Source organism: Mirounga angustirostris, unplaced genomic scaffold (genome assembly GCF_029215605.1).
Source record: "Mirounga angustirostris isolate CCGP_5_RB_7025 unplaced genomic scaffold, mMirAng1.0.hap1 SCAF_9, whole genome shotgun sequence".
Lineage (NCBI taxonomy): Eukaryota > Metazoa > Chordata > Mammalia > Carnivora > Phocidae > Mirounga > Mirounga angustirostris.
Window position 1 is genome coordinate 122,716,668 of NW_026991717.1, and position 13,565 is coordinate 122,730,232.

The 13,565-nt window shown below is 35.3% G+C and overlaps 1 protein-coding gene across 14 annotated transcripts in view; it reads right to left on the reverse strand.

Moving 5' to 3' along the window:
- The window catches only part of CEP128 (centrosomal protein 128), a 393,611-nt gene that overhangs the window by 231,557 nt on the left and 148,489 nt on the right, over positions 1 to 13,565 (reverse strand). For all 14 annotated transcript variants that reach the window (XM_064571430.1, XM_064571438.1, XM_064571431.1 and 11 more), the window contains 2 exons: positions 11,670 to 11,846; positions 6,937 to 6,996 (listed from right to left, as the gene is read on the reverse strand). In XM_064571430.1, the coding sequence (XP_064427500.1) occupies positions 6,937 to 6,996; positions 11,670 to 11,846 (237 nt within the window). The remainder of the gene's footprint in view (positions 1 to 6,936; positions 6,997 to 11,669; positions 11,847 to 13,565) is intronic.

Below are 13,565 nucleotides of genomic sequence, written 5' to 3' on the forward strand. Positions count from 1 at the left end.
ATAATGAGGACAGGACACATGCAATTAAATGAAAAATTAGATGCTGTGGAGTTCTTGCAAAGTGGTAGCACCTTGCATTTAAGTAATAAAACAGGAAAATAAAATATCTTGAAAAGAAAAATATCCAAGATTTTTTTTTAGTATCACTATATTAAGAAAGTTTAATGGCCATTCAAAAATAACGCATTTAGGACCTAAATACCACTGATCTGGATTAGAAAAATACAACCATAAAGAAGGGCTGGAAGGATGCCCCTTCTAATGTGATCATGTCCATGGTTCTTCTCAGCTCCAACAGTTTCCTATCACATAAGAATGAAACCCTAATGTTATCAGATCTTCTGATACCTCAAAAGGAAAACAAATTCCATGCTGTAATTATGCAATTGAATAATTTTTTTTTTAAATGTTCATTACCAATTCTATTTTTTAAAACCAATGTGGTCCAAACAAAGTGAGTCCCTGGGGATCACCAGTTTCAATCACCCAGTTTAATCTGCTCCTGCCCAGTGATTTAAATGCAAATTTAGAAAATAACTGCACATTTCCCTTTTCTCAAAGATTTCCTACTTACTCCATCTCAATCTTTGGCCTGTGCTCAGTACCACTGCTAAGGGTTGATAATGAAGAAACAAATAATTTGTTTTGTCATAACAATAATCCCACTGGTTCTGGTAAAAGCAAAAGAATAACACAAAATAATCTCTGAAACAAAGCATTAATCAGGTTTGATAATGTGTTATGGACTAATTGTGTCCCCCTCAAGTTTGTATGTTGAAGTCTTGATCCTCAGTGTGACTGTATTTGGAGATAGTGCCTTTAGGGAGGTAAGTAATAAAAGTTAAATGAGGTTACTACCACAGAGGGGCCCTACTCCTAAAGGACTGGAGTCCTTATAAGAGGAAGAGACACTGTGTCTCCTGACACCCCCAATTCTTCCAGTAATATTCCCAACCCCCCAAATGCCCCTCCCCTACATGAAAGTGGCCATCTACAAGCCAGGAAGAGGCCTCACCAAAAACTGACCCTGGGACCTAGACCTTGGACATCTAGGCTCCAGAACTGTGAGAAAATAAGTATCTGTTGTTTAAGCCACCCAGTTTGTGGTATTTTATTATGGCGGCCTGAGCAGACTAATATATGTGACCTATGGCTTCAGTTTATTCCTATAAAGCCTTTAGTCCATCACCATACAAAATTTAAAAATAGGTTATAGTTAAATGCTTATTGTGAATTGAATATGTAAGCAGAATATATTATTAATCCTACAAAACAAAATATCAACTTATGGAAATTTAATCAACCAATAGTCAATTATGAGAATCAGTGTTTGTTAGAGAAAACCCAACATCTTTCATTAAGTGTCTTAGAGAAACAGCTTGGAATACAGTATAGGAATAACTTTACCAATTCCAAATAATAATTAGCTGACAAAGCTATTAATCACAGTGCAAACACCATTCTATTAACCACTCCCAAGAGCATCTTAAAGATTACATAATAGGCTCATTTATTTAACTACATCAAGTATTGCTAAATAAACTAAAATAGAGAAAGCATTTCTAAATAAGGCAGTTTTTTACCTTCATAGTTGACAGCTTGCAATTAGGTGGGAATAAGTATCTAGTAAAACCATCAAAATGATCTTTTTAATCTGTAAGAATCCCCTAGTGAGATTTAGTGTAACACTATACTAAAATCATTAAGGAATGACTCAAAGCTAAAACCTAGAGAAACAGAAAATTCGAATAAAAAGATTATAGCTGATAGAGTTAGCAATTATATTAAGGCCCATAATTTTGCTGCTTTTAACTACTACACTTCCTTTGCCAAAACTCAAAAAACAATTTTGAGAGGAAATGTTTATAGAAGAACCAAAAGTAAAGAAGAGAATGGCAATTCTTAAGAATGTGCCAGGCCACCAAAACAAAAATTAAACCAGAAGTACGAAATTCAAACCCAAAGCAACCTCAATATATAATTCTTTTAGTAATATTCTCCACTTTTCTACATAGTTACGAATACAATTCAAGAAGAAAGAAAAAATATCTCCATAATAAGAGTACATATTTAAAAATACAAAATACTTTTTTTTCAATTAAACTGAATGTGTTCCATGCGCACAATCTAAAGTATCTTTCCAACAAATGAATCAAGATACCTGAGTTTTATATCTCATTTTGAGGTCTACACTGGAAGAATAAAATACCAGATGATTATTCACATCCTTCAACAAGAATTAAATACACTGAGTCTAATACTTCTCACACAATGACTGTTGTAAAAAGTCTATACCACTAAAAAGACAATATGCATAGAAGTAAGATTTATATTCAAATGTAGATTACACAACCAATGGAAAGAAACACTGACACAGAATTCAGAGACCCAGGTTCTAAACCCTTCTCAGTAACTAATTAGCTTTAGGTCCTCAGGTAAATCTCACAATTCCCAGAACCTTCTCGAAGTTAAACTACATGATCTCCAAAGCTACTTCAGTTACAATATTCCAAAAATGGCAAGGAAAGGCAACACCTAAAACACATTATACCATTAAAAGTATGAGTCCTCGGGATGATACCAAACAGAGTAATAAAGGAAAATTCCCAACTAATTTAGAAGTGTATTTCTTATCTATGTAATCTTTAAAGTTTACAGTTCTGATCAAATGAAACAATAATTGAGAGTTAATAAATTTACTGAAATCTAAACTGCTTGCTATTTATTCTTTGGTGATATTCAAACTGAGGAAGTAACTTGAGTAGACAAATGTAGTATTCCTAATAAACTCTTTTTAAAAAAAATTTTATTGAGCATTTAGGTAGGTATTATGGTAAGTGCTCAAGATGTAATGAGGAACAAGTTAGAAACAGGTCTTCCCTCATGAAGTTTGCAGACTAAAAAAAAGAGGAGGAGAATAAATGGGATAAAGGTGAAGAAGGAAGAGATCTTTATAGCCAAAGAAGCATATACCTTTTTGTATCTTGAGGAATTAATAGGTACTGGACTTCCCAAATTAAATGTGTTCTTCTGTAAACAACAGAGCACTCAGGATCCTGCCTTGTGCTAAAGAGCAGTTCGACACCAGCTTTTCTTTTATTTGTATCATAAAATGATACCTTAAGATCTGGGATCAACAGTGATACTCTCTAGTATTGTCATTCCATCCTGAGAGTGCCTGCCTGCTCTAGATTTGAAATTTGTCCGCATTTTCTGGGAACGTCTTTGCTACTTCCCGTTTCTTTTCATGATTTGAACCTAAACTCTGATCTCTGCCTCTGACCCAGCTTCTCTTTGGGGCTTTCTGTCCAAATAGGACTTTCTAGATATCAATCCCAGGCTGACAACTCTTCCAATACTTCTTCTAGCTAGCCTAACTGGGACTCTGTATATGCCCATCTATTCAGAAACCAAACTTTGAGAGAGTATCTTCTAGTTTGTCTTGAAAATCCTAGACATCTCCTTCTCTATCACTCCATCTGACATAACATTAAACATCTCTTGTGTATTGTCACCAAAACATTACTTCAGTCTGTCCCTTCCTCTGAATCTCTACAATTTCCTTAGTTTATGGATTTTCACCCCAGAGATATTGGTCTCATCCAAAGACCTCTTAACTGGTCTCCCTGCCTTTGGTCTTCCCAGCTCTAATCTACCTTTCACATTGCTATCAGAGTAATGCTTCTGAAATATGAATATGAGTAAATCAGTATCCTGTTCAAATCTCCTTTGTGGTTCCCCCCAAATGTAGAACTGAACTTAACCTTTTAAATGGCATACAATGCTCTTCTTGGTGGACCTATTCTCTACCTCTTTCTAGAGCCTCATCCCTGCCATTCTCTGTCTCACACTTTCATACTGTAGTACTGCCAAATCAGTTGGGGTTTCTTTGTATTTATCATGCTGTTTCTCTTCCGTACCATGCCTACAATTGTTTACTCTGCACACATGGTCTTTCCTCTTTATCTGGCCAGCTTTAATATTCATCTGAGATATCAGACTCCATGACAGCTTCTGCACACCTGTATCACAGCTCTTTTTTTTTTTTTTAAAGATTTTATTTATTTATTTGAGAGAGAGAGTACAAGCTGGGGAGAGAGAAAGAGGGAGAGGGAGAAGCAGACTCCCCACTGAGCAGGGAGCCTGATGTGGGGCTCGATCCCAGGACCCTGGGATCATGACCCGAGCTGAAGGCAGACGCTTAACCAAAAGAGCCACCCAGGCGCCCCTGTATCACAGCTCTTATAGATAATATTGAAATTATATATGTGTCAGCTTTTCTAGAGAAAAAATATTCCTCAAGAGGAAGGATCACGCCAAATTCATTATTATGCCCACAGCATGTAATACAGTGTCTGGGACATAGTAGCTACTCAGTAAATTCTGTTAAACTGAATAAATTTGGCCTCTAAATGCCTTGTTGGGATTTATGACAAAAACAAATCCCTGATCTATGGGAACTGCTTGCCTAGTATTCCTTAATGACTATCTCAGTCCTCTTCCTCCCTGTAATGTATCGTTCTTACCATTCTTTGCTTATCTTATCTGTGAGCCTGGCCCAACTCTTAGCTGGACTTCATATTTATATTATGCGACCAATGCCAACAAAGCAATAGTGACACTATCCTCACCCAATCCTCTAGTTCTTCCAGGATTAACACTAACAGAAGAAATTCGTTTGGCAGATTTATGAAAACAATTACCAAATGCCCTGAGAGGTCCTTCTAATACTGCAAAATGTCAGCATGGACTAGCTGAATAGCAATTCTACTTTCTATATAGTTTTTGTTCTCTGATTTCAGATCTTATCTTCAATACTTATAGAGCTGTCCAGTCATAGTTCACGGGAATTACAGTATTGTAGCCCATCCATAACCTAAACCATCTTTCTAGCAAATAGATTAAATTCCTCCTTAGTCAGTTGGTCAGTGTGGTATTGCTTATCATGACCCTTTTACACTATAGAGGAACACTTGTCTCATGCAGTATTAAAACTCGTCTGATCAGAAGTTCAATCCCATTAAATGATAAGGGAAAACTGCTCACTAGCTCCCAAATTAAAGAGCTATGATTAAGAGTCATCTCTGGCTCTCATAATTTAACTGAACAACAGCAGTGAAAGCTTTCTGTTCAGAAATGATAAAGATTTTAACTTAAAAGAAAATTCCAAGTACATTGCTCTTGTTGTCACAATTGAGGAGTCGGGAAAAAGAAAAAAGAAAAATGCTTTATTAATGAACAACAGAAGTTTCTAGCCCAAAATTTCTGAGACAGCAAAACATGTATTTCTAAATTTCCTATGCAGGTGGCATAAATACAAGTTTGCATTTGGTTTTATCGAAATGGTTAGGAATGAACAGCATCACTGTACTTAACGTAGGAGGAAAATTTTACAAGGTTGTGCAAATTTCAATAGTCCATCATAATGCTATTAGTTTCTTATTAAGATTTTTTTTAAGGCACAGCTGGCCTTCCAAGGTGAACCCTGTCTTTCCCCACCACCTCCCACCTGTACCTTACTCATCAAGCTCAGGGCATTATCTGTGTTCACTCAGATATTCTTAACTTCTTGCCATTATTATACCTATAATTAGCCAACTGGAGAACTTCTGCATATTTTTTGTATGATCAAGTTTCAATACTACATTTTTGCAGAAACCTTCTGTAACACGCTGGTAGCATCATACCCTCTTATCTCCTAGCACAGATGTCATAGTCAGTTCTTCCTCTTGTGTTTCCTTGTCAATGTTTATATATTTTTATAACAATATAACACACCTTAAGGATTTTAAAAATTTGTATACATTTCCATTTTCCTTATTAATTTCCATGGCTTGCTAACACTTATAACCCTCATGTCTATACACAAAAAAAGTATGCAGTCAATAAATCTTGGCTGAATGAAAACTTTAGACAGTAATACACACAATGGTAAGAATATTAATTGTGAGTCTAACATGCAATCCATTTTCCCATTCTTTATACGGCACTGGAAAAGTCACATACTTTTTCTAAAACCTCACTTTTCTCATATTTTTAAATTACGATATGGGACAAACTTAAGAGTTCTTTCTTACAATAAAATCCTAAGTTGGACCACAGTTGTTCAGGTTTATAGTACAGTTGGTTTTCTTATAGAATTTAAATGGCATGGAAGATTTTTCACTTTAGCATCTCAAAGCTGAAAAAACCAGTTTAAGAAGGAATACAAATGCCTAAGTGTCAATACTTGGATAAACAGACACCTACATCTTATACGGTCATAATTTTCTATATATTTTAATTAAGGAATTTCCAAGTTCATCTGATATATGAGAATAGCTGGTAATCATCCCATAGTGCAGAGGAATCTTCTGCTAAAATTAGCAAATTGTTCAATTTTACTTAGATTTGCTTACCTGCCCTTTAAATTTAAATCACTAAAGAACCACAAAGCAAGAAAGTTATCCTCAGAACATAAAGTTTACCCTTCCCACTTTGCAGGTGAAGAAACAAGATATCCAGAGAAATGAAGGGATTTGTTTGAGCCACACAGAGATTTGGCAGGCTTTGAGCTTACCTCCAGGAACTAAAATATATTAAGTATCTATGTGTAAATAAAGGTTGGTTATATCTGCCTGGACCTTTATACATTTCCCGAGACATTGCCTATCCCAAGGAAAAGGCAGAAGAATTTGTCTGACAATCTAGTTTTGATATTTCAACAGTTTTACCTTCCTTTATTCTCTCATTCTGTGAACTATAGTCCTATATAGTTAAGCTAATTTTTAAATGTTAAACTAAAGGAACATGGAGGTTTCTTAAATGCATGACAATGATATCTTCCCCAAAACAGCTTTTATGTTCTGTTCTATAACAAAATGTATGGCTGGCCCAAATAGGATACCTTGAAAGTCATAAATATTATGGTAATTTTAGGACTTAAAGATAAATTACCTTGCTTTCTGCTAACCAGCGATGTGGGTCATAGTTAATATCAGGACTAGATGAAAAAACCTACAAAAGGAAATAGTCTATTAGAAGTAGAATTTTTTCTGAAATGAACTTACATAAGTGAAATTCTTCACCATAATATCCAAAAGTTTAGTCCCTAAATTTAAAGGTTTAAAAAGAAAAAAGTTCATATCAAGTACCCAACCAATTCCAAACCACCATTTATCTGGTATGTCTACTTAAGTACACATGTATGTATGTATATACGTATGCACTGACAGTAAATATTTAGCACAAATACAGAGACATGAATCAACTCTCAAGTGTTATCATTGTTAGAATCTCTGAAGGCTGATTCCAAGGATTTCTGGCAAGCAGCCTCAATTAAACCAGTGTACTTCATTTTTGTTTGTTTCTTTGCCTCAGTCTTGTTCCACATAATATATTTCACAGTGGGTTAGATGTAATTACACGAAACTTAATTCTTTGTCTCATTTATCCTTCTTTAATTTCATACTATGAGGGCCATTTTGTCTCATTAATGGTTGTGTAGAACTGACAGAAACTAATCAACATGACTTTGTGCAAACATTGCTTTATATTTCATGATGGTAACAAAATCCTACAATAAATAGGTTGTCTATACCAGCTGCCTTGATTTCCTTCACACCAACTCATTTATAAAATCCTTTGCCATCTGGTTCTACCTTATTACTAATAAAACGGTGCTCAAAGGTTGTCACTGACTTTATGATTGTAAACACAAAATTTTTTCTCAGTTCCTACTTTCTTTGAAACAGGTGCACCTGTGATATTTTTACAGGCCTCCTCTCTAGAAACTTTCTGCTTAAAAATACCCTATCCCTTTGCAAGAGATGTCTATTTCTATTCTCAAATATTTCCATACTTCCTGATGTGCGTGCACATCACTCCCCCAAGGAATATCACTAGGTAATTCATTTAGACACATGAATACATAATGATGCCGACCATATGCCATAAACAAGAGTGCTATATTCTTTTTTTTTTTTTTAAAGATTTTATTTATTTGAGAGAGAGAGAATGAGAGACAGAGAGCATGAGAGGGAGGAGAGTCAGAGGGAGAAGCAGACTCCCCGCTGAGCAGGGAGCCTGATGTGGGACTCGATCCTGAGACTCCAGGATCATGACCTGAGCCGAAGGCAGTCGCTTAACCAACTGAGCCACCCAGGCACCCCAAGAGTGCTATATTCTTATATCCAACTTTTTTCTCCTCCACTTTTCTCACCATCCAAATCTCATCAACTCTCATGCCTCTCTGACTTCAGTGAAATCCTGCCTCTAGTTCATAGTGTTTTCTTCCTCTTTGAACTCTGCTTTTTTGTAAGCATCTATTTGTCAATTATTGTCACTGATTATATGTTTTTATTGTTCTTTTCCATTCATCTGTGTCATAGTTTTCAATTAAAACTTCAGTGATCTAAGATCGAGTGTTCAAGATTAAAGTCTAAAATAATTTGATAGGCGTATAAGTAATGTTCATATTTTGTGATTTTTTTTTTTACAAATGTATATATAGTTTAGTGTTTAAGAGAACAGCCTTGTCCACTTACAAGTGGTGTGACTGAATTTCTCTAAGCTGCAGATTATCATCTATAAAGTAGGCAAACTGCCTCATAAGGCCAAAGTATAAATTAAATAAAATGAGGGTTAGCACAGTGTCTGGCACATAGAACACTATTATTACTACTAACTGCATATAAAGATGTCATCATCAGGAAATAGACTTCAAGGTCTCTTGTGACAAGAGCACTGTAACAACAATTTGTCATAAAAAGTTAAAAGAAACAGGGGGGCCTGGGTGGCTCAGTCAGTTAGGCATCTGCCTTTGGCTCAGGTCATGATCCCAGAGTCCTGGGATAGAGCCCCATGTCTGCTCCCTGCTCTGCAGGGAGTCTGCTTCTCCCTCTGCCTCCCCTACCACTTGTTCTCATCCTCTCTCCCCCTAAAATATTTTTTTAAAAAAGTTAAAAGATACATATACATATACAAATATATATGAATATATGACCAAAAAGAAGGACACTACATAATAATGTTAGCTAGCATTAGTTGAGTATTCACTAAGTGCAAGGTATTTCACTCCATAATATGCACCTTGTATTATCTTATTCTACTTTATCCTCAAAATAAACCAACTTATAAATGGGACATGCATTCTTAGAGAGAAGAGAAATTACATAACTTGTCCAAGGTCATACATTAGCAATTTGGAGAGATGCAATTTGAGCCTACATCTGTCTTGATCCAAAGTCTATCCTCTTTATACTCTACAAATGAGTGAATACTCAGACCAAGTGTTATGAGAAAAGCTCTTCAATTATCAAAGATTGGTCTATGAAAATGATGTAACTTTAATTCAGACACTTTCCTAATTGTTTTATAATAGTCGTTGCTTATTGTTTGTCCTTAAGTTTTCAAACACTACATGCATTTACTAAAGTGGAATAAGTAATAAATATGGTAGCTGGAGAAAGAAAAAGGTAGTTAGAAATAATATCAATACTCCCAAGGACTTTTCTCAGGCTCATTCCTTACATATCTATTATCCAATTCATATCATAGCTGTCACTCTCTACATAAAATGGCTAAAAACTTTCATCAGCAATATATCAAAATCAACAAATGACAAAGAATAATTGTAATTATTCCATTTTTTAAAACATTTTGTAAGGACCACCACTCTCTGAACTATAAAGCATAGAATCAATTTTGTTTTAACAACACCTTGGGTGGTTTATTTGAGGTGAGAGCAAATGTTATATTCTTCGGTATTCATTTTTTTCCCCAAGTTTATAGGAAGGTTAACTGTTATAACAGAAGTTACTAATAGAAAAAGACCCACAATGAAAAAAGTGTACTCTAAACAAAACAACAACAAAAAACTTAATAGAATTTCCATTCTTTTGGATTTACTTTCCACCCATCACTTGGATTAAATGTCTTTCTCTAGGGGAAGAGGTGTAAAGACCCATTACCAAAGTTACTGCATTCCTGAAAGCCTATTATAAAATAGGGTGCTTTTTGTAGTATGTTGGAAGGATAATTTGTGCCTCAAAAAGAAATAAAATATTTAAGTAATCTGCTATCTACCCACTATATTTTAGCCTGTAACTGCCCATCACAAGGTTTATATATCTTATAGTATGATCCAAATTATACCATTTCTATGTCTCTATGTGATTGAAAATAAGCCATCCTGACGCAAATACTTAAATATAGAATAAAGATTTCATTGTTAATATGTGCTTCTTTTAGATGAAATTAGGATCTGAAGGCCACACATCCTTAAATATAGGTAAACATGACAAGTCTTAAATAAAAAAGTAAATAAACAAATAAAATTAATAAAATAAATTAATTAAATAAAAAAGGTAAACATGACAAGTCTTAAATAAAAAAAGCAGCAGCAGACAGGAAAAAGAATAGGCCCTATAACAAAACTGAAAGAGTTTTTCCTCTAAAGCCAATTACTTCTCATATTTGGCTCACAGTCCTCTCAAAATGACATCTGAGCCTTTTTAAAAATGTAGATAGGAATACATATTGTAGAAATTCCATCAACTTCACCAAATTCTACTCATTGAGATACTTCTGTTAAAGGTGAATCCTAAGATACCTTGCACTGCAAGAGTAGAAATATAGTTCTATTTTCTTTAAAACACCACATAAGAAAAAAAAAAAAAAGGAAAAGAATAAGAAGGAAGAGCAGGAAAAAAGAGGAGAAAGCAGCATGAAAAACAAAAAGAGAAGATCATTTTATATGAGGAAAAGATAAATGACAAAATAAAAAGAAGAAACACCTGGAAAGTATTAAAAACTAAGAAGCCCTTAGGCATAACACTAAAATTTGAGTCCTGCCATCTCATCACTTGAAATCAGTACAGGGTAAATGATGGCTAAGTGTTATGGTCCCACTGTATCGAAGCAATGCAATGCATCATAGCAGTACTACAACCTAGACTGAAGGAGGTGCTCGCCTTCAAGGAATTAAAAACATTCATGATCAATCCTGTTTTTATTTTTCATTTCATTAGAACTATAAACTGGATAGCAATATTCTGTTTTAAAGATAGAAAAACTCACTTGAGTGTGATTTGTCTTAACAGGGAACGCAAATCGCATAGGGGACATGTGATTAAGCTCCGGAGTTAGATTACCAAGGTCTAAAGTCCTGGTTCTAGCATTTAACGAGCTACATGGCCAGGGGCAAGTTACTTAACCTCGCCAAGCCTTGCTTTCTCTAGAATGAATTTAATCAAAGTACCTAAAGGACAGGGTAGTTTTAGGGGTTAAGGGAGAAAATCCTACACCGTAGCTACCACAGTACCTATAATATAACTAGTACTCAATAGATAATAGCCATTAATACACTAACAACAAAAATGGCCTGTGATAATGAAAACCCAGGCCTTTGGACTCCAAGGATACTTTTTCTGTCAGAACTGCTGCCTCTCTCATAAGACATTTTCTTTTACAGAGTGAGATAGAGGCAATTCAATGAATTAACGGTACACTTTCTCTCCCAGGACCATGCAATAGGTATAGTATCGTGTTCTTAACAGTGCAAGATGTTATTTTGTTTCATAAAACTTGCCAGAATAAAAATGTGACTACCACGTAACTATGCATTAAAATCTTATTATAATTATATATTAGGAAACTAACTGAAAGGCACAATGAGAACTCATAACTACTTTCAATTTCTCCATCGAGTCCCTGGAGAAGGTTTTACAAGCTGCATCAATTTCCTTTCCTATGACACCAAGAATGGATTCCTGTTCAGTCTCCAGGCAAAGAAGTTGATCCTTGAGCTGCAATCTGGCCTCTTCCATCCTCCTCAAGTGCTCTTCCTCATTGCTTATATGCTTTTCCTAAAACATCGATAAAAAGAACAGAAGTTAATTATTAAATAAAGGCAAGAAACACTTGTAATATCTGTACAACCAACTCAAAGGAGTGTAGTAGAAAACAGATCTGACCCTGTCAGTCTCCTTACTTCACTAAAATAAACGTTTTGCCTACTCATCAACTGAGGTCAAGTTACAGAGAATTCGGAAAAAGGGCACTGAAGGAACTGAGTGAGTGGATACTTGGCAAAGAAAATTAAAGTAATTCTGTAACCAAACGAAAATGAAGTTAAAAAAATCCTTTACATTTTAATAACATAATGCCATTAATGGACTGGAGGGTAAAAGCTGATGCCACAAACAGACTTTGAGCTTTCAATAAATATTAGTGAAATACTAGAAAAAGTAAAATATAAAATAAGATTATGTTAGTTTCATTTCAGAAAAAAATACCTATTACTACCTTATCTCATCAAAACATTGTTTTTAAAAAGTCTAAGTTTTCAAATGCAGTCATACTGCATAAATGCTTTGAGTCATGTAAATTTGATAAAAGCAAGATGGAGGTACGTCTCAAGTAAGCAAATATATTTAATGAAAAGAGGTTTCTAAGAATCCTTAAGAGATTACAAAGACTTGGGGCCCCCCTCTAGGCAAAGTCAGTCTCAATCATGATTGCACAATTTCATTACTAGAGAAATTCTAGTGGTGTAGCACAAACCTGAAAGAAAGTAACAGAATCACTAGAATTATAAGTATAAACAATGGCCCCAAAAGTCATGGTGGCTGGCTAGCTATGCTTTCACTCATTACACAGTAACCTGATCATTCTTTACCTACTCTTAAAATTAAAATAATAAAGAGATCCATCCACTCAATGAAAGTTAATCATGAAAGGAAAGATAGCATTTTAGCAGAATCACAAGATATTTCCTTTCAACTCAAATTACTTTAAAAAATAAACGAAACACCCTCTGCCCAAAAGAAGAGAGTCCTTTCACAAACTGTCTTCTATCCTTCCCTCCAGCTTCACACCTCCTTCCCACTCTGTCATATGTCAACTACTTGCAGCTTCTCAAATATGCCTTCATATGTGTCTCCAACCACATCTGATGTGTACAACACTGCCTGAAGCTGCACTATTTGAAAATGGGGCTGGTAGCTAAGAGACAGCGTTTATCTTGACGACTACATCCTTCCGATATGTATCTCAGCTTGGTAAACTTAGGAACTGGATCCTCTCCCCTTTGGTACCCTGAGTGGAGTCCTCTTTCAGCAAAAGAGTAACATTAAGCTCACAAGAGACTAATGTACAAACTAGAATGCCACTCAATTAACTACATCAGTTTACAATGAGAACCATAACTGCCATATGGATCAGAATGTTCATGTCAGCATAACCAGTACATTTTCTCCCTGCAGACCAATGTGGATGGGAAGGCAAATTATAATCAGAATGTTGCTTAATGAATAGGAAACTGGGCGAGGGGAGTTTGTTTTATGAAACAATGTGTAAATGGCATCACGCTAATGGCAGCCTGGCGTGTCCGTTGACACATCAGGGATTAACAAACCACAACAAGTGTTCCATTCTCCTGGGCAGTGTGTGAATGGAGACTGAAGTACATCTCCCCTTCTCCCTTGTTCACATTGTTTCTGTCCAAACTCTCCCTCCTGACTGATACGGCATCTCTTTAGAGATACTGATATCTTCACAGAGTCTTGCTCTCCTCTAGGAGTCTT